Source organism: Heteronotia binoei, chromosome 2 (genome assembly GCF_032191835.1).
Source record: "Heteronotia binoei isolate CCM8104 ecotype False Entrance Well chromosome 2, APGP_CSIRO_Hbin_v1, whole genome shotgun sequence".
Classification (NCBI taxonomy): Eukaryota; Metazoa; Chordata; class Lepidosauria; order Squamata; family Gekkonidae; genus Heteronotia; species Heteronotia binoei.
In genome coordinates, this window is record NC_083224.1 from 191,021,852 (window position 1) to 191,046,550 (window position 24,699).

At 58.8% G+C, this 24,699-nt stretch overlaps 1 protein-coding gene across 1 annotated transcript; it reads left to right on the plus strand.

Moving 5' to 3' along the window:
• Positions 1–2,234: 2,234 nt before the first annotated feature.
• On the plus strand, positions 2,235–24,517 carry NWD1 (NACHT and WD repeat domain containing 1). Its single transcript, XM_060233102.1, has 19 exons — positions 2,235–2,313; positions 5,286–5,371; positions 5,903–6,022; positions 7,992–8,289; positions 10,210–11,443; positions 12,008–12,211; positions 12,305–12,467; positions 12,563–12,680; positions 13,799–13,966; positions 14,226–14,423; positions 14,597–14,719; positions 16,166–16,365; positions 18,236–18,511; positions 18,632–18,722; positions 19,888–20,042; positions 20,155–20,431; positions 21,620–22,176; positions 23,937–24,045; positions 24,234–24,517. The coding sequence occupies exons 1-19, from the start codon at positions 2,235–2,237 to the stop codon at positions 24,515–24,517; spliced, it is 4,740 nt and encodes a 1,579-aa protein (XP_060089085.1).
• The last annotated feature ends 182 nt before the right edge of the window (positions 24,518–24,699 follow it).

The window sequence follows — 24,699 nt, forward strand, 5'->3', positions numbered from 1 at the left end:
GATTAACATGTGGAATTCACTGCCACAGGAGGTGGTGGCGTCCACAAGCATAGCCACCTTCAAGAAGGGGTTAGATAAAAATATGGAGCAGAGGTCCATCAGTGGCTATTAGCCACAGTGTGTGTGTGTGTGTATATATATATATATATTTGGCCGCTGTGTGACACAGAATGTTGGACTGGATGGGCCATTGGCCTGATCTAACATGGCTTCTCTTATGTTCTTAGATGAAGATATTGGATTATATCCTGCCCTCCACTCCGAAGAGTCTCAGAGCAGCTCACAATCTCCTTTACCTTTCCCCCCCACAACAGACACGCTGTGAGGTAGATGAAGATATTGGATTTATATCCCGCCCTCCACTCCAAAGAGTCTCAGAGCGGCTCACAATCTCCTTTACCTTCCTCCCCCACAACAGACACCCTGTGAGGTGGGTGGGGCTGGAGAGGGCTCTCACAGCAGCTGCCCTTTCAAGGACAACCTCTGCCAGAGCTATGGCTGACCCAAGGCCATGCTAGCAGGTGCAAGTGGAGGAGTGGGGAATCAAACCCGGTTCTCCCAGATAAGAGTCCGCACACTTAACCACTACACCAAACTGGAACTCCTTTGCATGCTAGGCCACACACCCCTGATGTAGCCAGTCCTCCAAGAGCTTACACTAGGCTAAGAAGAGCCTTGGAAGCTCTTGGAGGATTGGCTACATCAGGAAGCTGTGGCCTAATAGGCAAAGGAGTTCCTGCTACAAAAAAAGCCCTGTAGAGTTCACTTGCCCCAGACAGAGAGTTCCAACAATAGCCACTGATGGACTTCTGCTCCATATGTGGATCCAGTCCCCTCTTGAAGCTGGCTATGCTTGCAGCCGCCACCACCTCCTGTGGCAGTGAATTCCACATGTTAATCACCCTTTGGGTGAAGAAGGACTTCCTTTTATCCGTTCTAACCTGACTGCTCAGCAATTTCATCGAATGCCCACGAGTTCTTGTATTGTGAGAAAGGGAGAAAAGGACTTCTTTCTCTGCCTTCTCTATCCCATGCATAATCTTGTAAAGCTCTATCATGTCATGCTGTTGCATTTAAAGAAATTTTTGCAAACTTAAAAAGGTATGAATTGTATCCTTGCAGCATCTGAGACTTCACATTTCTGGGGTCCAAGATCACCGCAGATGGTGACTGTAGCCATGAAATTAAAAGACGTTTGCTCCTTGGGAGGACGGCTATGGTGAACCTGGGCAGTATAATAAAAAGCAGAGACATCACCCTGCCAACAAAAGTCCACATAGTCAAAGCGATGGTATTCCCAGTAGTCATGTATGGCTGTGAGAGCTGGACCATAAGGAAGGCGCGAGCGCAGAAGAATAGATGCTTTTGAGCTGTGGTGCTGGAGAAGAATCTTGAGGGTCCCATGGACTGCAAGAAGATCCAATCAGTCAGCCCTAAGGGAATCAACCCAGACTGTTCCCTGGAAGGTCAGATGCTGAAGCTGAAGCTCAAATCCTTTGACCACCCAATGAGAGGGAGCACTCCCTGGAGAAGACTCTTGAGAGTCCCTTGGACTGCAAGAAGATCCAATCAGTCAGCCCTATGGGAAATACACCCAGACTGTTCCCTGGAAGGTCAGATGCTGAAGCTGAAGCTCAAATCCTTTGACCACCCAATCGAGAAGGGAGCCCTCCCTGGAGAAGACCCCGATGCTGGGAAAGACAGAAGGCCAAAGAAGAAGACGGCAAAAGAGGAGATGGCTGGACAGCGTTACTGATGTAACCAAACACCAATGTGAGCAGACTTCGGAGGATGGTGGAAGACAGGAGGGCCTGGCGTGACTTGGTCCAGGGGTCGGAAAGAGTTGGGACTCCTTGGCTGTGCCACTGAGCCAACAACAACAAAGCGTCTGAGATTAACTGAGTTCTGTCCTGTGACTATTGTGGTTGTTTTCCCAGGGTTGAATCTTGGGGGTATTTATTCCGTCCCGCCCCCCAGCACAGGGCGGGCTGGCAGCTCCAGGGCTCAGAGCGCCCCCCCCCCCCCGCATGATGTCTGGGAGGCGCTTTTCTCCCCGCCCGCCCCCCTCCTCTCCACCCCCGGAGGGCGCCGCCGCCGGCAGGCAAAGAAGTCCCGGGGGGGCCCCAGCAGGAATTGCCCGGGCAACCCTCCCCCTCCCTCCCGCCCGCGGAAAAGCCAGGCAAGGACGCGCGCTCCCTCCGTCCGTCCCTCCCGTCGGGTCCGGTCCCGCCTGCATGGAGGAGTCCCGCGGTGGCCCCCCCGGCCGCCCCTCCCGCCTGCTCCGCCTCTTCCTCGCCTCCTCCTCCTCCTCCGGTAGGCAGCGGCGGGGGGAGGGGGGGAGATCTCCAGGCCCCACCTCGGCGGGGGATTGGCAACCCTCGGGGCACGGCCCCGCAGCCTCTGCAGGCCTCAGCTCTTCCAGCCCCCCGCCCCGCCCGGGAGCTTCAGCACTTCGGGCTCGCCCGAGGGAGGCTCTGCAGGACAGCCCTGCCCCAACCCGCCTCCCCCTTCCCTCCTTCCGACGGCCGGGAATGCCCCCCCCCGAAAGGAAGCCTGGAGGGCTGCCCTGCCCGCCCCCTCGCGGAGGGAAGGGACTCAGGGCATTCTAGGGTCCCTCCCTGGCAGGGCGGGGGCTTCCCATCTTGGAGGTGGCAACCTAGAGGCAGGCTCACCCTCAGCTGACGGGCAGGCTGGAAGGCAGACGGGGGGGGGGGGGCACAGGGTCTGCCGGGGAGAAGGAAGAAGAAGAAGCCCCCCTGGTTCCCAGCGCTCTGCCCCCTCCTCTCCCAGCCCCTGGGCTGCTCCTGCTTCCAGCCCCACCCACCCCCAATAAGGCAGGTCTGTCCTTCCAGCCGTTAGGAATGGGGGGTGACTCTTGCACTCAGCGGGTGGGCTGGAGGGCAGCAGAAGCGCAAAAGAGGACCCCCCCCCCAGGGAGAAAGCCGGCTCCAGCACAACAGCTCTCAGGGCCCCCAGGGGAGGGGAGGGGAGGGGAGGGAAGGCACAGCTCAGCTGACTCCTCTCCTTCCCTTCAAGGCTTCAGGGTGGATCGCAGAAGAGTGCCCATGCAACCCTGCAGCCTCTGTACTGTCCTAAGGCCTGGAGTTGCAGAATTAGGAGATCGTGCAAATAAGGGGGATTGCAGAAGGGGGGAAACCCCTCGGTCAATGCAGAATTATAAGGCAATGTGAGCCACAGCTTGCCTGAGCAGGGAGCAATGCGGCCAGCAAAGTTACAAATCCAGGCGAGGCCTTGCTGTCCGATTCCATTCTCCATGGGCCTCCCAGAGGAGCCTTCCTTTCGTCCTCAGAAAAGCCTTTAAAAAAAAAACCTGCCCTGCTGCAGAGAGAGATGTCTCTCATGCACCTTGGGCAGAATGACCGCAGGTGTGTGAGCAAAGGTGGTCCTTCCATTCCATAGACAGGTGGGAGCCCACAGCCCAGCCGGAGAGGTGGTCTTGCAGGGGGGAGGGTTACCACTCAGTTCCCCCCCCCCAGCAGCCAGCTGGCTGGCCCCTAGTCCACACCAGGGAGGGTTTACGGCAGAGGCGGCCAAGAGAGCAGACACGAAGCCAGCCTGGCCCCAGACCCCACCCCCAAAGACTGCAGGATGTGGAATCTGGGTTTGCTATAGACAGGTGGGGAGAACCTAGGGTTGCCAATCCCCAGGTGGGGGCAGGGGATCCCCCAGTTTGGAGGCCCTCCCCCTGCTTCAGGGTCATCAGAAAGCGGGGGGAGGGGAGGGAAATGTCTGCTGGGAACTCTGTTATTCCCTATGCAGATTTATTCCCATAGAAAATCATGGAGAATTGATCCGTGGGTATCTGGGGCTCTGGGGGAGCTGTTTTTTGAGGTAGAGGCATCAAACTTTCAGTACAGCATCTAGTGCCTCTCCCCAAAATATCCCCCAAGTTTCAAAACGATTGGACCAGGGGGTCCAATTCTATGAGCCCCAAAAGAAGGTGCCCCTATCCTTCATTATTTCCTATGGAATAAAGGCATTGGAAAGGTGTGCCATCCCTTTAAATGTGATGGCCAGAACTCCCTTTGGAGTTCAATTATCCTTGTCACAGCCTTGATCTTGACTCCACCCCTAATGTCTCCTGGCTCCACCCCCAAAGTCCCCAGATATTTCTTAAATTGGACTTGGCAACCCTAGGAGAACCCCAAAGCAGGCTGCTCGGAATAGGGGCCCAGCTCTGTGCACACCACAGCCAAGGGGTGGAGTGGGGACGGCCGGAACCCGGCCATGAACCGCACACACCCACACTCCCCTTCCAAAGACGGCCCTGCCAGAAGGAAGAGGGGACTGATCAAAGCCACCAAGTAATACACCGTCTTACAGTTTGCAAAAATATATTACAAGGATTGTGTACAACACATACTAAACAATACAATATTGATAGAGGCCGGTGGTGCTAAGGCCTTTTAAAGTAACGCAGCGGCTGCGTTGAAGCTACGTTCCTTAGGAGCACCCACCTTGTGAATTTCAGTTGGACTATTTCCAAGTTTGGACTTATATCTATTCATTTGGGGATGGGGTTTTTTTTACCCCAGTTTGGTGTCGTGGTTAAGTGCGTGGACTCTTATCTGGGAGAACCGGGTTTGATTCCCCCCTCCTCCACTTGCACCTGCTGGAATGGCCTTGGGTCAGCCAGAGCTCTCACAGGAGTTGTCCTTGAAAGGGCAGCTGCTGTGAGAGCTCTCTCAGCCCCACCCACCTCACAGGGTGTCTGTTGTGGGGGGAGAAGATATAGGACATTGTGAACCACTCTGAGTGGAGGGCAGGATATAAATCCAATATCATCTTCTTCTGCTGCTTCTTTAAAAGGCCTTAGCACCACTGGCCTCTGTCATTACTGTATTGTTTAGTATGTGTTGTACACAATCCTTGTAATATATTTTTGCAAACTGTAAGACGGTGTATTACTTGGTGGCTTTGATCAGTCTACTAATTACACCAAGTGCCCTTCAAGCAGCAGAAGGAAGAGGGGAGCAGGCCGAGAAAGGAAGAGGGCCCCGCTGCAGGCATTCCAGAGGCACTATTTGGCCTCCCTTGTTGAGGAATCCGGAGGGGGGGGGGTCAGTTTTACAGCTGCTGCAAGGAGCAGGGGCTGATGTGTCCTGTGGTGTAGACCCAGGAGAGGGAAGGTAATCCCTGTCAAAAATGGGCCCTGTCCTCAATGTGCACCCCACGCCTGCCGGGCACCCCCCACACACAGGGGATGCTTTCGGAGGGCCTTGTGGGGGAGCCGTCTCTCTTGCAGCCTGGCTCTCTCCTTGCAGACTCAGCCGCCGAGAGGGAGGCCCTCATGGAGACAGCCTACCCGGAGCTGCAGACCTTCTGCCAAAAGCAGGGCTTGATGTTTGAGGTAAGCCAGGTGCCCCCCACCATGTCCCTTGCCATCTTGGAGCAGAGCCCTGTCCCAGGGGAACAGGCCCACCCTTTTCCGAAGCAGCCTGCCTAGCCGAAAGCGAGGCCCAGCGACAGAGGCTGTTTGTGGCTGGCCTGGGAGCCCCCCCAGGAGTCTCCGGCTGCTGGGCTGGAGCGGTCCAGACTTTGTGGCCAAAGAGGACTCCCGGGCCAGAGCTGCTTGTGGGGTTCAGCGTTTGGGGGGGGGGGGACACACGCATGCTGTGTGGAGGGAGGCAGCAGGGTCCCCGGGAACCAGCCGGCCAGGGGAAGGAAGGGAGCAGCCAGAGGAAGGGCCTCCATGGAGACTCAAGTCAACCTGTGTGTGCAACACGCTGCCCTGATCCTTCCTTATATTGATGCCCCAAAGACACACACAAAGGAGAGCTCCTGCGGTCCTGGCGTTCAGGCGATGGCCAGTTTTGTTGTGCCTTCTTGGTAGCCTGGGTCAACTGCTGATTCCCATCATTCACTCCCAAATCTACTCCAGATGATTGACCTGAGATGGGGCATTCATGACGACATGGACACTGGCCATAAGGCCACCACACCGCTCCTTCTGGAGGAGATCAGGCGCTGCCAGTCACTATCTGTGGGCCCCAACTTTGTTGTAAGTATCACCCTTGGGTCCTTCAGAAGCAGCTGAGCTCCTGTGAATCATGGGCCCCACATCTCACCTCCTCTTGAGTTGGCTCCAGGTTTCCAGCAGCTGCTGCCGCCCTCTTAAGCAGGGCGAAGGTCAGATGCCCTTTTCCTGAGCCCAAATGCCTGGTGGGGGGTGGGATGTTATTCAGCCCATTGTAGGACTCCTGTGCACTGCCCACTGTAAGGCCTCTACGGAAGAGGTGGGTGGAGGAAAACGGGTCCCCAATCTCTGGGCCATGGACCGGGACCGTTCTGTGGCCTGTTAGCAACCGGGCCGTGAGTTGTATAATTATTTCATTATAGATTACAATGTAGTAATTATAATAAGATGACATTGGATTTATCTCCTGCCCTTCACTTGGAGTCTCAGAGTGGCCTACAATCTCCTTTCCCTTCCTCCCCCACAACAGACACACTGTGAGGTGGGTGTGCCTGAGAGAGCTTTCACAGCAGCTGCCCTTTCAAGGACAGAGTCTCAGAGCAGCCTACAATCTGCTTTCCCTTCCCCACAACAGACACCCTGTGAGGTGGGTGGGCCTGAGAGAGCTCTCACAGCAGCTGCCCTTTAAAGGACAGAGTCTCAGAGCGGCCTACAATCTCCTTTCCCTTCCTCCCCCACAACAGACACCCTGTGAGGTGGGTGGGGCTGAGAGGGCTCTCCCAGAAGCTGCCCTTTCAAGGACAGAGGCTCAGAGTGGCCTACCATCACCTTTCCCTTCCTTCCCACAACAGACACCCTGTGAGGTGGGTGGGGCTGAGAGCTCTCCCAGAAGCTGTCTTTTCAAGGACAGAATCTCAGAGTGGCCTACAATCGCCTTTCCCTTCCTCCCCCACAACAGGCACCCTGTGAAGTGGGTGGGGCTGAGAGGGCTCTCCCAGAAGTTCCCCTTTTGAAGGACAGAGGCTCAGAGCGGCCTACCATCTCCTTTCTCTTTCTCCCTCACAACAGATACCCTGTGAGGCAGGTGGGGCTGAGAGGGCTCTCCCAGCAGCTGCCCTTTCAAGGACGGAGTCTCAGAGCACCCTACAATCTCCTTTCCCCCCACAACAGACACCCTGTGAGGCAGGTGGGACTGAGAGAGCTCTCCCAGGAGCTGCCCTTTCAAGGACAACTCTGCGAGAGCTGTAGCTGACCCAAGGCCATTCCAGCAGCTGCAAGTGGAGACTGAACTCCTCTGTCTCAGGACATCCCCCTGAGGCCTCTACCCTCCCCAGACTCCTCCTCCTCCTCCCAAAAATATCTGGAAATCAACCTGGAGTTGGTGACGCTTCCAGGGGGAGCAGACAGAGGGTTGCCAAATCCAATTTAAGAAATATCTGGGGACTTTGGCGGGTCGAGCCAGGAGAGTTTGGGGGTGGAGCCAGGAGACATTGGGGTGGAGCCAAGATCAAGGCTGTGACAAGCATAATTGAACTCCAAAGGGAGTTCTGACCATCACATTTAAAGGGACACCTTTTCAATGCCTTCCTTCCATAGGAAATAATGAAGGATAGGGGCACCTTCTTTTGCGGCTCATAGAATTGGACCGCCTGGTCCAATCGTTTTGAAACTTGGGGGATATTTTGGGGAGAGGCACTAGATGCTGTACTGAAAATTTGGTGCCTCTACCCCAAAATACAGCCCCCCGCAGAGCCCCAGATACCCGCGGATCAATTCTCCATTATTTTCTATGGGAATAAATCTCCATAGGGAATAATAAGAGTTCCCAGCAGACATTTCCCTCCCCTCCCCCCACTTTCTGACGACCCTGAAGCGGGAGGAGGGCCTCCAATCCGGGGGATCCCCTGCCCCCACCTGGGGATTGGCAACCCTCGACAGGAGGGAGCTCTTGTGGGGTGTCACATGCGCCGAAGGACAGGGAGGGGTGGGATTTTGGCAGTGGGGGGGTAAGGGGTAAGTCCAGCACAGCAGTTCATCCTCTCTCCCCTCACAGGCGCTGCTGGGCAGTCAGTACGGCCGCTGCCCTCTGCCTCTGACCATCGAGAGCCAGGACTACGAGGTCTTCCTGCCTCTCCTCCCCATCCTCGAGGAGCCCCAAGCCCCGCAGCTCCTGGCCCAGTGGTACCCCAAGGATGAGAATGCGGTCCCTCCGCTCTACGCCCTGCACCGCCCCCCCCAGGCCAGCCCTGAGCAAGAAGAGGGCCTGCTCCGGGCGCTGCACAGGGCAGCCCGGCAAGGCGAAAGGCAGGGACTCCTCAGCCGGGAGCGGCGGCAGCTTCTTCGCCGATCAGGTGCGGCTCTCCAGCGGTGGGCGAAGGAGTTCTGCTGCTGAGGGGGTTGGGGCTGGTGGGGGGATCTCCAAAGGCCTTTCTCCAAGCCCTGCCTGACTGAAACCCAGGCACGCCCCACAGACGGGCTCAGCAGGGGCTCAGCAATCTAACAGACACCCTTCTGCAGAAAGGCAGAGCCTAGTCCAACTCAACAAATATCTGGGGACTTTGGGGGTGGAGCCAGGGGACAGGGGGGTGGAGCCAGAAGCAAGGTTGTGGCAAACACAATTGAACTCCAAAGGGAATTCTGGCCATCCCATTGAAAGGGACCACACACCTTTTAAATGCCTTCCCTCCATTGGAAATGATGAAGGATAGATAGGGGCACCTTCTTTTGGGGCTCATAGAATTGGACCCCCTGGCTCAATCTTCTTGAAACTTGGAGGGTATTTTAGGGAGAGGCACCGGATGTTATGCTGAAGATTTGGTGTCTCCACCTCAAAAAACAGTTCTCCAGAGCCCCAGATACCCGTGGATATCTCAGCCCCACTCACCTTGCAGGGTGTCTGTTGTGGGGGAAGGAGATAAAGGAGATTGTAAGCCACTCTGAGACTCTGATTCAGAGAGGGCGGAATATAAATCTATGGTCTTCTTCTTCTTCTTCAAATGGCCCTCCTAGCAAGTGTATCGTTGCCACCTCTGGGTCAAGAAATTCCTGGAGATTTGGGTGTGGGGAGGAATTCACCAGGGCCTAATGCCAGAGATGTCCCCCTCCAAAGCAGCCATTTCTGCAGGGAACTGGTCTCGATTGCCTGGAAATTGTAATTCTGGAAGACCTCCAGAGCCCCTCTCAGGAGAGGGGGAGATGCAGCAGCCCCCACTGGGTGCAACAACACCAAGGGCAGAGGCTGCGTTCCCACCACCAATCAGAAAGGGGCTCTGTGGGTAGGGTTGCCAAATCCAGTCTAAGAAATATCTGGTGACTTTGGGGGTGGAGCCAGGAGAATTTGGGGGTGGAGCCAGGATCAAGGCTATGACAAGCATAATTGAACTCCAAGGGAGTTCTGGCCATCACATTTAAAGGGACGGCACACCTTTTCAATGCCTTCCTTCCATAGGAAATAATGATGGATAGGGGCACCTTCTTTTGGGGCTCATAGAATTGGACCCCCTGGTCCAATCATTTTGAAACTTGGGGGATATTTTGGGGAGAAGCTCTAGATGCCCTACTGAAAATTTGGTGCCTCTACCTCAAAACACAGCCCCCCCCAGAGCCCCAGATACCCGCAGATCAATTCTCCATTATTTTCTATGGGAATAAATCTCTATAGGGAATAAGAGAGTTCCCAGCAGACATTTCCCTCCCCCTCCCCCGCTTTCTGATGACCCTGAAGAGGGGGGAGGGTCTCCAAACCGGGGGATCCCCTGCCCCCACCTGGGGATTGGCAACCCTATCTGTGGGGCCGGGGCAGGAAGTTCCCTGCAGCTGCCGTGGGGCAAAGGGTTAGGAGGCAGCCGGGGCAGAACATCTGGTGTCCTCTGTGCTGCAGCAGAAGCAGCCCTCCCGCTGAGGTAACAGCTGGGCTCCTAGAGGTGCAGCAGGTAGCAATCCCACTGCTGACGGAGTTGCCAACCTCCAGGTGGGACCTTGGAGATCCCTTGGAAGTACAACCGATTGCCAGACTCCTGGGCTCAGATTCCCTGGAGGGAATGAACGGGGGGCTCTGCTGGGCTCCCTCCCCAGGAATTCCCCTCCCAGACTTGGCAACCCTGACGTCAGCAGCTGGGGGGGTCAAGAATTTGAGAGGCCTCCATCGCCTCCTTGACTTCCCTGGCCCTGATCCCAGCGCCTGAACGGGCTCCTCAGAGGGGGCCTTGGCCTGTTCCTTCTCCCCTCCCCTCCCCCCCTTCCTGGCTTAGCTCTCTCCCCATCTTTTGCAGAGCTGCACTGGGCAGTGGAGGCTGGCCTCTTCAGCGCTGGAGACGGTGGCCGAGGGGCACTGGTTTTCTTCAGAGAAGCCAAGGAGGACCTCCTGGTGGTGCCCCCATGCGGTGCAGAGAGCCCCCAGCCGGGGGAGGCTGCAGGAGCCACAGACGCCCCCACGGACCAAGAGCTGCTGGCCGCCCTGAAGGTTCAGATTGCAGCAGCCGTGCCTCCCCAGCAGCTCCAGGTGCTGCCGGCCCCCCCACCCCGCTGGGACCCCTCCTCTCTCCGGCCCCAGCCACGGCCCAAGTACCTGAAGGCACTTTGCCAACAGTTTGTCGCTGCCACCAGGCAAGAGGTGCTGGCGAGCCTGAGGCCCCAAGGAGACTCACACCATCTGTGGCAGGAGCTGGCCCACCACCAGGCTCTGGGGCACGAGAAGAGCCAGGCCTCCTGCTGGCGGCAGGCCCTCTTGGACCGCATCTGTCTGCGCATGAAGCAAGGCGCCAGTCAGGCCCACGCGCCGCTCACACTTCGTGGGCCGCCGGGCTGCGGGAAGACGGCCCTGCTGTGTCACCTGAGCCGGGCTGCAGAGGCCGGGGTCCTGGGGCCGGGGGCAGTGGTGGTGCTGCGGCTGGTGGGCACCTCCCAGCTCAGCTTGGCCCTTGACAGCCTACTCCACGGCATCTGCCTGCAAGTCAGCCAGGCGCTGGGCCTGCCCTTTCCTCCGGTGGCAGAGGGGGCAGGCAGCTGGGCCGTGCTCTTCCATGGCCTCCTCCAGCAGGCCTCTCAGAGGGGCACGAAGCCCCTTCTCCTCCTCCTGGACTCCGTGGAGCAGCTGGGGGGGGCCTGCTGGCTGCCCAAGGTCTGCCCTCCAAGGGTGCACCTCGTCCTCTCTGCCACTCTCCCCGCTCTGCTCCCAGGGCCCCCGGAGGCCGACTGTGTGGAGGTGGAGCCTCTCTCCCGCGAGGAGGCCGAGGAGGCCGTGGCCACGCAGCTGGCGGCTGCAGGGCGGACAATCACCCCGGCCCAGCAGGCTCTGTTCCGGCAAAGCTTCTCAGAAGGCGGGCACGCTCTGCCAGTGGCACTGGCCATCGCTCAAGCCCAGCGGTGGGCTTCCTACACTCCGCCTGGGGCACAGGCCCTCTCACGCTCCACCACCGAGGAGGCACATCACCTCTGCGGGGCTCTCGAACGGCTCCACGGCCCCGTTCTGGTGAAGCAAGCCCTCAGCTACCTGGCCTGCTCCCGGTAAGTCGGGGAGGGGCCCCTGTCAAGCCGAGGGACGTGCACTGGATTCAGCAGGAGCTCCAGAACCTTTCGGTCTTCCTCCCCACCTACCCTGTCCATTGAATGGGAGGTGCAGCTGCATAACAATCCCTGGATTAGGAGAGGGAGCAGCCAGCCGGTCACACCCCCAGCAGCCCTCATTAACCCCTGGAGAAGCCCGCACCACCCTTTCTCCACTTCTGATGTGATTTTGGGCCTGCTGGCCTCTTGACTGAGGGAGGGGCGGCCCAGGAGAGCCCCAGGTGAGCGAGGCCTGCTTGGGCCGGCTGGATCTCTAGCCAGCCCAAGCAGGCCTCGCTCACCCAGGGCTCTCCTTTCTTGCGTTGGGTTGCTTTTGGCGGGGGCAGCATATGCTAATGAGTTATGCTAATGAGCTCCACCCACTATTTTTCTCCAAAAGGACCCCTGGGCACTGCTGCAAAGATCAGGAGCACCTGGGGGATTATTGGCCAAGTGCGGAACAGGGAGGGGGTGGTTCCCCAATCTGTCCTGAGGGAACTGCTTGCGCTGCTCTCCTCCCCCCAGGTCTGGGCTGGCCGAAGCCGAGCTGAAAGACATCTTGTCCCTGGACAACGAGGTCCTCTCTGAGATCTACTGCCTCCGTCCCCCTCCGAGCACGGCTGTCCTGCGTGTCCCGCCCCTCTGCTGGGCACGGCTGCGCCAGGACTTGGCACAATGGCTGGAGGACAGGTGGGCCGACGGCTTCCTCCTGCTGGGCTTTGCCCACAGGTACGAGAGAGCCTTCAGGGAGGGGAGGCTGCTGCTGCTGCTCCCCTGCAGGACTACCATGGGGTCTTGCGGGACTCTCCCTTCCCTCTCCAGGGAGTTTTCAGCGGTTGTGGAAGAACGCTATTTGCCCACGCCAGAGGACAGAGCCCGGTGCCACCTGGCCCTGGCGGACTTCTTCCGGGGGACCTGGAGCTGGGGCCTGAAGAAGCCGGTGCACCTCCCCTCCGCCAGCAAGCCTGTGAGCGCGGACAGGAAGGTGAGGCAAGGAGTGGGGCCCAAGCCGGAGGGGGCTGGAAGGAGCCCAGGCAAGTCCCTTCCCAGCAAGCAACGCCCACCCCCTTGTCACTGCAGGCCATCCCCCAGCCTCTGTGGTTCAACGGCACGACCCCCAACCAGAGGAAGCTGAGACAGCTGCCCTTCCATCTGCTGCGGGCTGGGCGGCTGGAGGAGCTGCAACGGGACCTTTTCGGTGAGGGGGGAGAAGCTGCCACTGCCAGGCAGGGCTGAAGCTCACTGGGGGAGGGAGGGAGGGGCTCCAGGTATTGCTGAGCCCCTGGGGCACCCCTGAACCTGGCCTCGGCTGCTGCTGGGGGCCCACGAGGGATACTGACGGTGCCGCCCCCAACAGTCCCAGGGGTGGCTGGGCCAGGGAAGCTGCCTCTCCCAACCCTTCCCTCCCTCCCAAGATGGATGAAGAAGAAGATACTGGATTTATATCCCGTCCTCCACTCCGAAGAGTCTCAGAGTGGCTCACAATCTCCTTTCCCTACCTCCCCCACAACAAGACACCCTGTGAGGTGGGTGGGGCTGAGAGAGCTCTGACAGAAGCTGCCATTTCAAAGACAGAGTCTCAGAGCAGCCTACAATCTCCTTTCCCTTCCTCCCCCACAACAGACAACCTGTGAGGTGGGTGGGGCTGAGAGAGCACTCCCAGAAACTGCCCTATCAAGGACAGAGTCTCAGAGCAGCTTACAATCTCTTTTCCCTTCCTCCCCCACAACAGACTCCCTGTGAGATGGGCGGGGCTGAGAGAGCTCTCCCAGAAGCTGCCCTTTCAAGGACAGAGTCTCAGAGCGGCCTACAATCTCTCTCCCTTCCTCCCCCACAACAGACACCCTGTGAGGTGGGTGGGGCTGAGAGAGCTCTCCCAGAAGCTGCCCTTTCAAGGACAACCTCTGCCAGAGCTATGGCTAACCCAAGGCCGTTCCAGCAGGTGCAAATGGTGGAGTTCCAGCAGGTGCAAGTGGGGAATCAAACCCGGTTCTCCCAGATAAGAGTCCGCACACTTCACCACTACACCAAACTGGCTCTCCTTCAGCTGGCCACGGGTGGGGGGCGGGCCTATGCTCTCACCCTCCCTCCCTTCCTCCAGGGTTGCCAGCCTCCAGGTGGGGCCTGGAGGTCTCCTGCTTTCACTCCCCTGGAGAAAAGGGCTGCTTTGGAGGGTGGACTCTGTGGCCTTGTAGCCTGCTGAGGCCCCTCCCTTCCCCAAGCCCCACCCTCTCCTGGCTCCACCCCCAAAGTCTCCAGGGATTCCCCAACTCAGAGCTGGCAACCCTCCCTCCCTCTCTGGCCTCTTTCTGGCAGGGAACATGAGCTGGGTGGCCTGCAAGGCTGTCGTTTGTGGGGCGGAGAGCCTGGCCCAGGACGTGGAGGCCTGCCTGGGACACACCAGCTGCCCAGCGGAGCTGCGGCTCCTCCAAAGCCTCTTCCTGCTCCTGCAGCCCGTCCTGAGCGACCTGGAGGGCCAGGCAGGTAACGGCCGGCTCTGCCTTCCTTCGGGCGAGGGGTGCTTGCGGGCGGGCAGGGAGCGTGTGCGGCCCGGGCACCTCAGTCTTGGGTGCTAGGGAGGGGCAAGCAACACGAGGCTCACAGAGCCCCGGAAAGGGGCCAGTCATCAGAGACTGGACTTCTCCCTGCAAGCTGCTTTGACTCCGGATCCTGCTGGAGTCGGAGGGGGGGGGATGTCTTGTCCCCCCTCCCATCCCACAGGCGCTCTTCCTCCCTCCTCCAGCCAGGAGCGTCATCTGCATGGAGGTGCTGGCCCGGCTCCATTCCCTGGCACCCTCCTACCCCGGCCTTATCGGGAGCTTGTGCCAGCAGGGCAAAGACTGGCTCGCTGCTCGACCCCATCCAGTCCTGGTGCCTCTTGGGGGATTCCTCTACCCGCCAGGGGGGCCTCTGCGGAAAACCCTCCCCGGACCCCCCACAGGTAGGAGGGAGGGAGGGAGGGCGGCTGCTTCCCCTAGGGGGCCGCTTCTCCAGCAGCTAGCCGGGCCTGCTCTGCTCCCCCTTTCCCAGACGGGGAGAACACCCTCCGGATCCCGGCCCAGTGGGCCTGGGTGCTGCTCTGCCTGCCTGCCCCCACTTCTCCTCCCCCTGCAGGCACCACCGTGCTGGAGCTGAGCCCGGACCGCAGGGTGCTGCTGGCCGGCTCCCGGGAGGGCTCCGTGATCGCGTGGGACACGGGAGATTTCTCACTGCTGCACCTCCTCACCGGCCACTCGGGTAAGGAAGGGCCACCCCCCCTCGCCCTGCTCTTCAGTAGAGCCGGTTGCATCCCAGTCCCTGCTGGGCAAGGGCACACCAGCCGGCTTCCCCTCTCCATCGCTGTGAAGGGAGGGGGCAGTGCCCATGAGAGGGCCGGGGGGGGTCCCTGGGCAGAGGATCTGGATGCCTGAAGTCCCCCTGTCCACACTGAAGCATCTCCATTTTCTTTTCCGGGGCCTTGTAGGAGGCTGCCCAGCTGCTCACCCCAACCTCTTCCACGCCCTGCAGACTAGGTGACCCTGTGGGGGGAGGGGGAGGGGGCCCTTCCAACTCCTTGATTCCAGGATCCAGAGAGTCACCTTGCAAAACCTTGCTCCCCCCCAGACAGCTTTGGAAGCACCACAGAGGAAATCGGCTTCCCCGCCAAGTTTGGTGTAGTGGTGAAGTGCGCGGACTCTTATCTGGGAGAACCAGGTTTGATTCCCCACTCCTCCACTTGCACCTGCTGGAATGGCCTTGGGTCAGTCAGAGTTCTGGCAGAGGTCTTCCTTGAAAGGGCAGCTTCCGTGAGAGCTCTATCAGCCCCACCGACCTCACAGGTTGTCTGTTGTGGGGGAGGAAGGGAGAGAGATTGTAGGCCGCTCTGAGACTCTGTCCTTGAAAGGGCAGCTTCTGGGAGAGCCCTCTCAGCTCCACACACCTCACAGGGTGTCTGTTGTGGGGGAGGAAGGGAAAGGAGATGGTAGGCTTCTCTGAGACAATGTCCTTGAAAGGGCAGCTTCTGGGAGAGCTCTCTCAGCCGCAGGTGCCTCACAGGGTGTCTGTTGTGGGGGAGGAAGAGAAAGGAGATTGTAGGCCGCTTCGAGACTCTGTCCTTGAAAGGGCAGCTTCTGGGAGAGCTCTCTCAGCCTCACCTGCTTCACATGGTGTCTGTTATGGGGGAGGAAGAGAAAGGAGATTGTAGACTGCTCTGAGACTCTGTCCTTGAAAGGGCAGCTTCTGGGAGAGCTCTCTCAGCCGCACGTGCCTCACATGGTGTCTGTTATGGGGGAGGAAGAGAAAGGAGATTGTAGACTGCTCTGAGACTCTGTCCTTGAAAGGGCAGCTGCTGTGAGAGACCTCTCAGCCCCACCCACCTCACAGGGTTTCTGTTGTGGGGGGAGAAGATATAGGAGATTGTGAGCCGCTCTGTGTCTCTGATTCAGAGAGAAGGGCGTGGTATAAATCTGCAGTCGTCGTCTTCTTCGAATGCTGCAGGCATCCTGCATCTTCTGTGTTGCACCTTCCTTTCTGCCCCTGTCGTTAAGAGTCTGACAGATGGGAGCTCTTTTGGCTTCAGCTGGGCCGTTCCTGCTCCCTCTGGGGCTGGGGCTGGCTGCTGTGGCCTGGTGTTGCTGTCCACGTTTGCAAAAATACCCGAGAGGTTTTGTCCATCGCCTTTCCTCCGCCCCTCCTGTTTTGAAGCTGAGGTGAGGTGCGTGAGGATATTTGGGCAAGGGACCCGCGTTGCCTCAGCCGCCCTGGACCACACCCTGCGCCTCTGGAGCCTGGCTTCTGGCAGAGAGGAGCTGTGCATCCACAAGGCCCCCGTGGGAGGCCAGCCTTGCAGCCAGCTGCACGTGGACGAGAAGAAGGGCCTGGTGCACTGGGTCTCCAGCGCAGAGGTAGGCAGCCAGGACATAAGGGGGCCTGCTTGAACGAGGATTCCAGGCCACTGGGGCTCCACAGGGGAACAAGCCCAGGCTCTCCCGATTGAGGCCTAAACAGGCGCAAATGCAGCCGGTGCTGCGCAAACTGCATTGGTTCCCCATCAAGTATGGGATCCGTTTCAAGGTGCTGGTCCTTACCTTTAAGGACCTATACAGCCTGGGGCCTGCATAGCTTTGGGACTGCCTCTCCCCCAGGGTGTGAAATCATCTACATGACATCTTCTCATAGTCCCTGGTCCTAATGATGCCTGTTTGGCCTCCACGAGGGACAGGGCCTTTTCAGTCTGGGCCCCTACCTGGTGGAATGAGCTCCCGCTGGAGATCCGGGCCCTGCAGGACTTACCCAGGTTTCATAGGGCCTGTAAGACGGGGCTCTTCCGCCAGGCTTTTAATCTACCGGGCATCCTTTGAAACCTTCCCCCAGCACTTTACCGTCCTTGTGCTTGAGTTGGGTCGAGGGTCTAAGTTACAACCTTAAGAGGTGCCAACGACCTGAAGCTGTGCTAAGTGGTGTTAATTAGCTGAAGTTGTACCAACCGCTGAACTATGGCCTCTGGCTGTGCCGTTGTAGGAGTTATGGTCTTCTGTTTTAATCTGTTTGTATTATGTTTGTGAGATGTCTTAAATCCGTCGTGTTTAATTTGATATGTTTTATTTATTGTTATTGCGATGTTTTAATGTTGTAAGCCGTCCTGAGCCCACTTTACGGGATAGGGCGGGGTATAAATTGCAAATTATATTAACAATTAAAAGGGCCTGACCAACTAATGGGGAGACGTAAGGCAAGAGACAGAGGTAGGCTTCCTCTCCTCCAGGTGCCGAGATGGGGCCATCCGAGGCAGTGTTGGCCACTGCCTGCCTCTGCAGAATGACCCTGGACTTCCTGCATGGCCACCCCCCCCCCTTAAGTCCCAGCTGGGGCTGACTTCACTCCCCTTCCGAGATCTGACGGGAGTGGGCTGTGGAGGTGAGGGCGTCTCCCTTGGTGGGCCAGCACCTTCTCTCTAGGCACGTTGCGTTGGAAAGCGAAGCCCTTTTGGATGTTCTAGCAAGGGAGAGAGCGGCCTCGGATGCAGAATACAAGTTCACAGCCATTCCTAGAAGCAGGAATGGGGCGTGGGGAGGTCCAAATCAAATGCTTGCGTGGAAGATTCCCGCTCCAAAGCGGCCCCTCCCTGAGTCCAGTGCCATGGTCACGTTCGCCCGTCTAGAGACACCCACCTCAAGAAAAGGGGGCATCGGGTGGAGCTAGGGTTGCCAATCCCCAGGTGGGGACAGGGGATCCCCTGGTTTGGAGACCCTCCCCCCGCTTCAGGGTCATTAGAAAGCGGGGGGAGGGGAGGGAAATGTCTTCTGGGAACTTTATTATTCCCTATGGAGATTTATTCCCATAGAAAATCATGGAGAATTGATCCGCGGGTATCTGGGGCTCTGGGGGGGCTGCTTTTTGGAAAATTTACCAAATTTTCAGTATAGCATCTAGTGCCTCTCCCCAAAATACCCCCCAAGTTTTAAAAAGATTGGACCAGGGGGTCCAATTCTATGAGCCCCAAAAGAAGGTGCCCCTATCCTTCATTATTTCCTATGGAAGGAAGGAATTGAAAAGGTGTGCCGTCCCTTTAAATGTGATGGCCAGAACTCCCTTTGGAGTTCAATTATGCTTGTCACAGCCTTGATCTTGGCTCCACCCCTAATGTCTCCTGGCTCCACCCCCAAGGTCTCCTGGCTCCACCCCCAAAGTCCCCAGATATTTCTTGAATTGGACTTGGCAACCCTAGGTGGAGCCCTAAGCAGACCCCCCTCCCCCTCTTCTCCTCCTCCCCAGGTCAGCGCCTGGCACTTGGAGACGGCCGCGCCCGCCTTCCGGATTCCCACCGAGGCTTCGGACGAGTGGCTCCTCACAGCTGTCTTTGTGCCCAGGCTGGTGCTGGTGACGGTGTCCGAGCAGGGCGCCCTCTGCCTGTGGCACGGTGGCACGGGGCAGCTGCAGGCTCGGCACACGCTTGCGGGGCTGGGGGAGGGAGAGGCCCCCACTTGCAGCGTGCTGCTCCCCAAGCTGGGCAGGATGGTGGCCGGCTTCAGTGGAGGCTCTCTCTTGACGGTGGGTGTCTCTAGCTGGAGGCCTGAGCGGGAGGGGGGGCCCCTCCCCCGCTTGTTCTCTGTCTGCCAAGGATTCGCCTGAGCAGGGGGTGGGGCGAGCTAACCCCCCCTCCCTCTGCAGATCTCCTCTGACGGAAACAGCCTGCTGGAGAAGCTCCCAGAGGGCATCTGCTTCTTGGCGCTTTCGGAAGACGAGGCTCTTCTTGCTGCAGGTGGGACTCCAGGCCCAGTGGAAGAGCCCCCGGGCTCCACTCAGCCCTCCAACCCAGCCCAAACGCCACCTTTCAGAAGCGGAGCAGCCCAGCGGCCCTGCTCCTAGCCTCAGGTGGGCCAATGGTGGCACCGCCCTCCAGCTCCAAAGGGGCAGGACCCAACCACTGAGCAAGGCTTGCGCCTAGGCTAGGCAGGCCCAGAGCGGCCATCTAAGCCAACCCCCTCAGCCAAGAGAGTCCATCCAGCTGCAGCTTAAAGGCTGCCATGGGGAGATGGGAGAGACCCACCCACTCCAAGGGCTCAGCTGTCCTTCAGAGGTGTGAGAAAGGCCCTGCCCCTGGCCTGGGGTTGAAGGCGGCTGCAAGGGGAGGTGTTCCAAGATGGCTGCAGAGGCACCAACCTGGCAGTCAGGACTGGCAAGCAAGCGGGGGTGGGGGAGGAACAAGGAGGAGGAGGAGGAGCCCCACTCTCCGTGCCCTCCGTGCCACAGCTACAGCTGGACATCATCTCGGCCTGTCGTGCCCCTCTCCTTACTGCACTGGCCCAGCCCTCCTGCCGCCTTGACAGCCACTTTGGTGTAGTGGTGAAGTGCGCGATCTCTTATCTGGGAGAACCGACTTTGATTCCCCACTCCTCCACTTGCAGCTGCTGCAATGGCCTTGGGTCAGCCATAGCTCTTGCAGGAGTTCTCCTTGAAAGGGCAGCTGCTGTAAGAGCTCTCTCAGCCCCACCCACCTCACAGGGTGTCTGTTGTGGGGAAGGAAGGGAAAGGAGATTGTAGGCCGCTCTGAGACTCTGTCCGTAAAAGGGCAGCTGCTGTAAGAGCTCCCTCAGCCCCACCCACCTCACGGGGTGTCTGTTGTGGAGGAGGAAGGGAAAGGAGATTGTAGGCCGCTCTGAGACTCTGTCCTTGAAAGGGCAGCTGCTGCAAGAGCTCTCTCAGCCCCACCCACCTCACAGGGTGTCTGTTGTGGGGGAGGAAGGGAAAGGAGATTGTAGACCTCTCTGAGACTCTGTCCTTGAAAGGGCAGCTTCTGAGAGAGTCCTCTCAGCCCCACCCACCTCACAGGGTGTCTATTGTGGGGGAGGAAGGGAAAGGAGATTGCAGGCCGCTCTGAGACTCAGAGTTTAGGGCAGAATATAAATCCAAAATCTTCCTTCCAGGTTTCGGGTGGCGTGTGAGGGTCTTCTCGGCTGATTCGAAAGGATCCCGCTGCGTCCTGGCCTCTGATCTGATGCATGATGGGGCGGTCCAGGCAGCCGCCTTCTCTGCTGACAGCAGCAGCCTCTTCACCAGCTCTTTGGGAGAGTCCATCTGGGTAAGCGGCGAAGGTGGGGGGGCCACCCCTTGGGTGAAGACAGCGGGGCTGGCGAGGGGAGGGAGCCTTCCAGCCTGCCTTGCTAGCTGGAATCCCTCCTGCCTGCCCTCAGGTGTGGAGCCTCACCCAGCAAGGGTTGCTGACTGATGTGTTGGGAGATGCCGGGGCTCCCATCATGCATTTGGCCCTCTGGGGCAGCACGCTGGTGTCAGCCTCTCCTCACACCCCTCGCCTCAGCATCTGGGACCTGGGCTACGATCGCACCCACAAGCCGCTGCCCCCCAATATGGCCTGCCCACGGTCCACAGCCCTGTCCCACCAGGCCAAGTACGTCTGCTTCCCCCAAGGCAGAGAAAGTTGCAAAGTTGTCCTCTGGGACTCAGAGGAAGGTGAGTTATGGATGCAGCAGACTGACATGCAGAAGGGAGGGAGGGAGGGATGGGTGCAGCCTGCCCAGCCCTTCACGAAAACGAAATGGGGATCCCTTTTCCCCCTGCCTGTGCTGTCGGCCAACACCCAGCTGCCCAATCGAAGAGAGAATCCCCTTCTCCTGCAGGCCCGAGCCTTCCCAGGCAGCCGTGATGCTCCTGCCCCTTTTTCTGGCGGGTCCGGCTAGAGCAGACGCATCAGCTTTGGGTCATGCTCTCTTCCTCTAGAGATCACACTGTTTTGCCTTTGGAAGTGTAGGAGTTAAGTGCGCAGATTCCTTAGTCCTCCTCCACCTGCACCTGCTGGTGTGACCTTGAGTTAGTCACAAGTTCTCTCTCAGCCCCCACCTGCCTCACAAGGTGTCTGTTGTGGGGAGGGGAAGCTGCTCTGAGATTCTGAGTGGAGGGTGGGGCATAAATCCAGTCTCCTCCTCCCCCTCCCCACTTCCCCTGCAGCTGGGGTCCTCGACGTGGTGGTGTCTGTAGCCGCCCTGGTGCCTGCCATCTTCTTTCCTGGCACCCATGGGCGGGGCTATGTGGGAGTCTTGCCAAGCAGGGCTTCTGATTGGCTGTGCAGATTAAAAGACTGCTTCAGGAGGAGCTGTTGCCACGGGGAGGTGGGGCTGGTATTTTCTCCCTCTCTTCTTTCCTGTGGTGTTTTTAACGTTTCCCCTCTTCTCCCTTGCACTGGAGTGGCCTCTGGGCATGTAGCTCCGCCTCCCCGTTCAGCCATTTTGCGGCTGGCTCCGCCTCTTGCAGCAGCCTTTTTGTAGTTGCGCCCACCACCCTGCGCCAGAATTCCAAAGGTGCCCACAGGCTCAAAATGGTCGGGGACCTCTGCCCGGCAGCATTCCTATCACAGTGCCCAACACCCCAGTGAGGAGAGGCGTCTGGAGCCCTCGCCAAGGAATCCAAAGGCAGGAGCTCCCTGAACAGATGGCAGGGGTGGGATTCTAGCAGGAGCTCCTTTGCATATTAGGCCACACCCCCCATGATGTAGCCAATCCTCCTGGAGCTTACAAAAAAGAGCCCTGTAAGCTCTTGGAGGATTGGCTAAATCCAGGGGTGTGGCCTAATATGCAAAGGCGCTCCTGCTAGAATCCCACCCCTGGACAGACAGTAACGGCATCTCCTCCCCGCCCCCTGCAGGCAGGGCTTGTGAAGTGCTGGACGTCTCGGCCCCTGTGCGGTCCTTGCAAGTGGCCCAACACAGGAACCTCCTCTTCGCTGGACTGGCGTCGGGAACCGTGCTGGTGTTTCCCTTGGAGGCCAGGCAGGATGCCGGATGCGTCCCTCCCGCAGAGAACCCAAAGCCCGTCTGCCTCCTGGCCCTGACCCGGCATGAGGAGCAGCTGGCCACTGCCTCCGAGGACCTGGTGCAAGTCCTGGATGTGGGGCAGGGGGAGCCCGGCCCCCTGCTCAGCCGCCCCACCTACACCTTCTACACGCAGCTCCCGGGCGCCACCATCTCCAGCCTGGCCCTCCTGGCTGGGTACCGGGTGCTGTACGGCATGACGAGCGGGGAGCTCTTCCTCTACGACTGCCCGCGGGGCCAGGTCTTCCCCTTGGAAGCGCACAGCAGCCCGGTCACCTGTGTGGAAGTCAGCCACGGAGAGAAATGGGCTGTGAGTGGCTCCGTGGATTCGCTCCGGTGCCTCTGGGATGTGGAGCTCGGCCACTGGAAACACAAGATGGCCTTTTGGAAGGTGATGCTTTTGCCACGACGGGGCCCCCCTGTGGCACAGACAAGAGATGCCAATAGCGTAGACAGAGAAACTGAGCGAGGCACAAGCAGGTGGGACAGCTGTCTGGCATGGCCTGCTGGGAACCTCAGTTCAGTTCCCGAGAGCAAACCGCGGGAAGCCCCGGCAGATCTCACCACACGCAGGCTGCCTCTTTTCTTGCCAGACAGCTGCAGAAGGGGAGTCATCTGTGGTTAGAGTCCAATCCCTGCTTCCCCCAGGGCCGCGGGCCAGGCTCTCTGGTGCCCTAGGTGAGCCTCATCCCCTCTGCCCCCCTGCCCAGAAGACTCAACTAGGGTTGCCAAGTCCCCAGCTTCCTGCAGCAGGGGGCTGTCTCGCATGCGCAGAGCAATGATGTCATCCAGAAGCGACATCGCCAAAACGGCGGCGCCCACGTGGGGCTGCTCTAGGCGTTTCCGGGAAAACTCTGTGGTTTCCCTGGACGCTCCAGCCATTTGGGAGGTTAACATTCGATGGACCTCTGCACCATAGAGTTTTTACCTCCCAAATAGCTAGAGCATCCGGGAACATCATAGAGTTTTCCTGGAAACGCCTAAAGCGGCCCCGCGTGGGCGCCACCATTTTTATGACATCACTTCCAGGTGATGTCATCACGTCAGCGACGTTGGGGGAGGTTCCCCCCCGCCACTGGGAACCTCCCAGGTGGGAGAACCCCCGCTCGGAGCTGGGAATTGGCAGCTCTAGACTCAACCCACTCCCCCAAGAGCTCCCAAAGCACCCGCTCTGGCAACAGAGCACAAGGCTTGCAGAGAAGGCTGTCTCAGCCACACACACACCCCCCCGAAGACCCTCACCCCCCCAAGAGCTCCTTGGGTGGCCACACCAGCAGCAGAGAACGGCGGAGGGGACACGGTTTGCAGAGAAGGAACTTCCTTCTGCAAGCCATATTCCCTCCACCACAGGAGCACGTCCTGGCCACCTGATGGCACTCTAGGCAAAGGCCCACTTCACCTTCTCCTTCTCGCCTGCCCTGGCTCCCCCACCCCAGAAACACACCAGTTCCATCTCGGCAGCTGGCACATCAGCAGGTTGCCCACGGGAGCACTTGGCAGAAACGAACAGCCACTCGCCAGCGGGGCTCCGTCCAGTCAGCCACTTGTAGCCAGCAGGGTCCATAGAAAGTGTGTCCTGAGGAGCTGTCCCCAAGCCCCACCACGGATCCCCCCTCCCCCCGGGCTCGACACGAGCACCTTTCTTATTACAGCATCCAGGCCACAGTAGACCCCAAAGCTGTCTGGGGCTTGTAAACAGAAGACCCGGGAGATGGGGGAGTGGGGGGAGAAACCACATCTGGGAAAGGGGGTGGTAGTCACGGAGAAGGAGTCCTTGGCAGAACCGGAGGGTTGATCGAGAAACGTTTTGCTGCCTCGTTCCAGGGTAAGAGAGAAATGCATGTCAGAGGGAGGGGAGCTGTATATGGGGCAGCCCCAGGGAAGGCAGCTCCCCTCCCTCTGACATGCATTTCTCTCTTACCCTGGAACGAGGCAGCAAAACGTTTCTCGATCAACCCTCCGGTTCTGCCAAGGACTCCTTCTCCGTGACTACCACCCCCTTTCCCAGATGTGGGAAAGGGTGGCTGATTGTGTCTGTCCCTAGTCCGTGTGCCCACTTGCACGAGGGCACTCCCGTCCAGCTTCCCCTTGCCTGGTTGTGAGCTGCGGTGTTAACGGGGTGCCTTTCCGCTGCCTCTTTCTCATTCCTAGCAAGGCGCCTTCTCCCACGGTGTTGTGTGCGCCTGCTTCTCCAAGGACGACCGATACGTCTTCACGGGATCGCTGGATCAGTCCATCACTGTGTGGGATGTTTCCCAGGGTGAGCAATCCTAGAAGTCACTTCCTAGTTTAGGGACACTCGTGGTAGGGGGAACATAATAATTACTCCCCGCCTGGGGGAAAGACCAGGCTACGTAGAGGAGGGGGAAGGAGAACAACATGGGGCATCTTGTGTCCCCCCCCCCCCGGGTTGTGACGACATGGACCACACCTCTGCATTTCCCCCAGGGGTCCTGCTGGCAGTTCAGCTGGTGCATACGAGCATCACCAGGATTGCGCCGACGGCAGATGGCTTTGTGGCAACCACCAGACTCGGCTACCTCATCCGAGAGAGATTCCACTGTCCCCAGCCCCTCAGCTCTCTCTACAACCCACTCCGCCATGTCAAAGCAACGTGCGAAGTGACGTCTTGGGAGAGAGAGGGGCAGGAGCCAGCCTGTCCCTCAGGAGACCAGAGGGAGGCCTCAGGCAGACAGACCCACAAGATCTCACAGATCTGTAGGATTGTGTAAAGGGTAGGAAGGACACGCCTTTCCTCTTGGTATTTCAATTTTTGCTGTTCAGTCGCACAGTCGAGTCCGACTCTTTGCAGCCCCATGGACAAAGTCACGCCAGGCCCTGCTGTCTTCCACCATCCTCCGAAGTCCGCCCAGATTCGTGTTTGTTACATCAGTAACGCTGTCCAGCCATCTCC

Coding starts and splice junctions, on each gene's coding strand:
- NWD1 (XM_060233102.1), top strand. CDS start 2,235: ATGGAGGAGTCCCGCGGTGGCCCCCCCGGCCGCCCCTCCCGCCTGCTC. Junction 11,444..12,007: donor AGCTACCTGGCCTGCTCCCG/GTAAGTCGGGGA, acceptor TCCTCCCCCCAG/GTCTGGGCTGGCCGAAGCCG. Junction 12,212..12,304: donor CTGCTGGGCTTTGCCCACAG/GTACGAGAGAGC, acceptor TTCCCTCTCCAG/GGAGTTTTCAGCGGTTGTGG.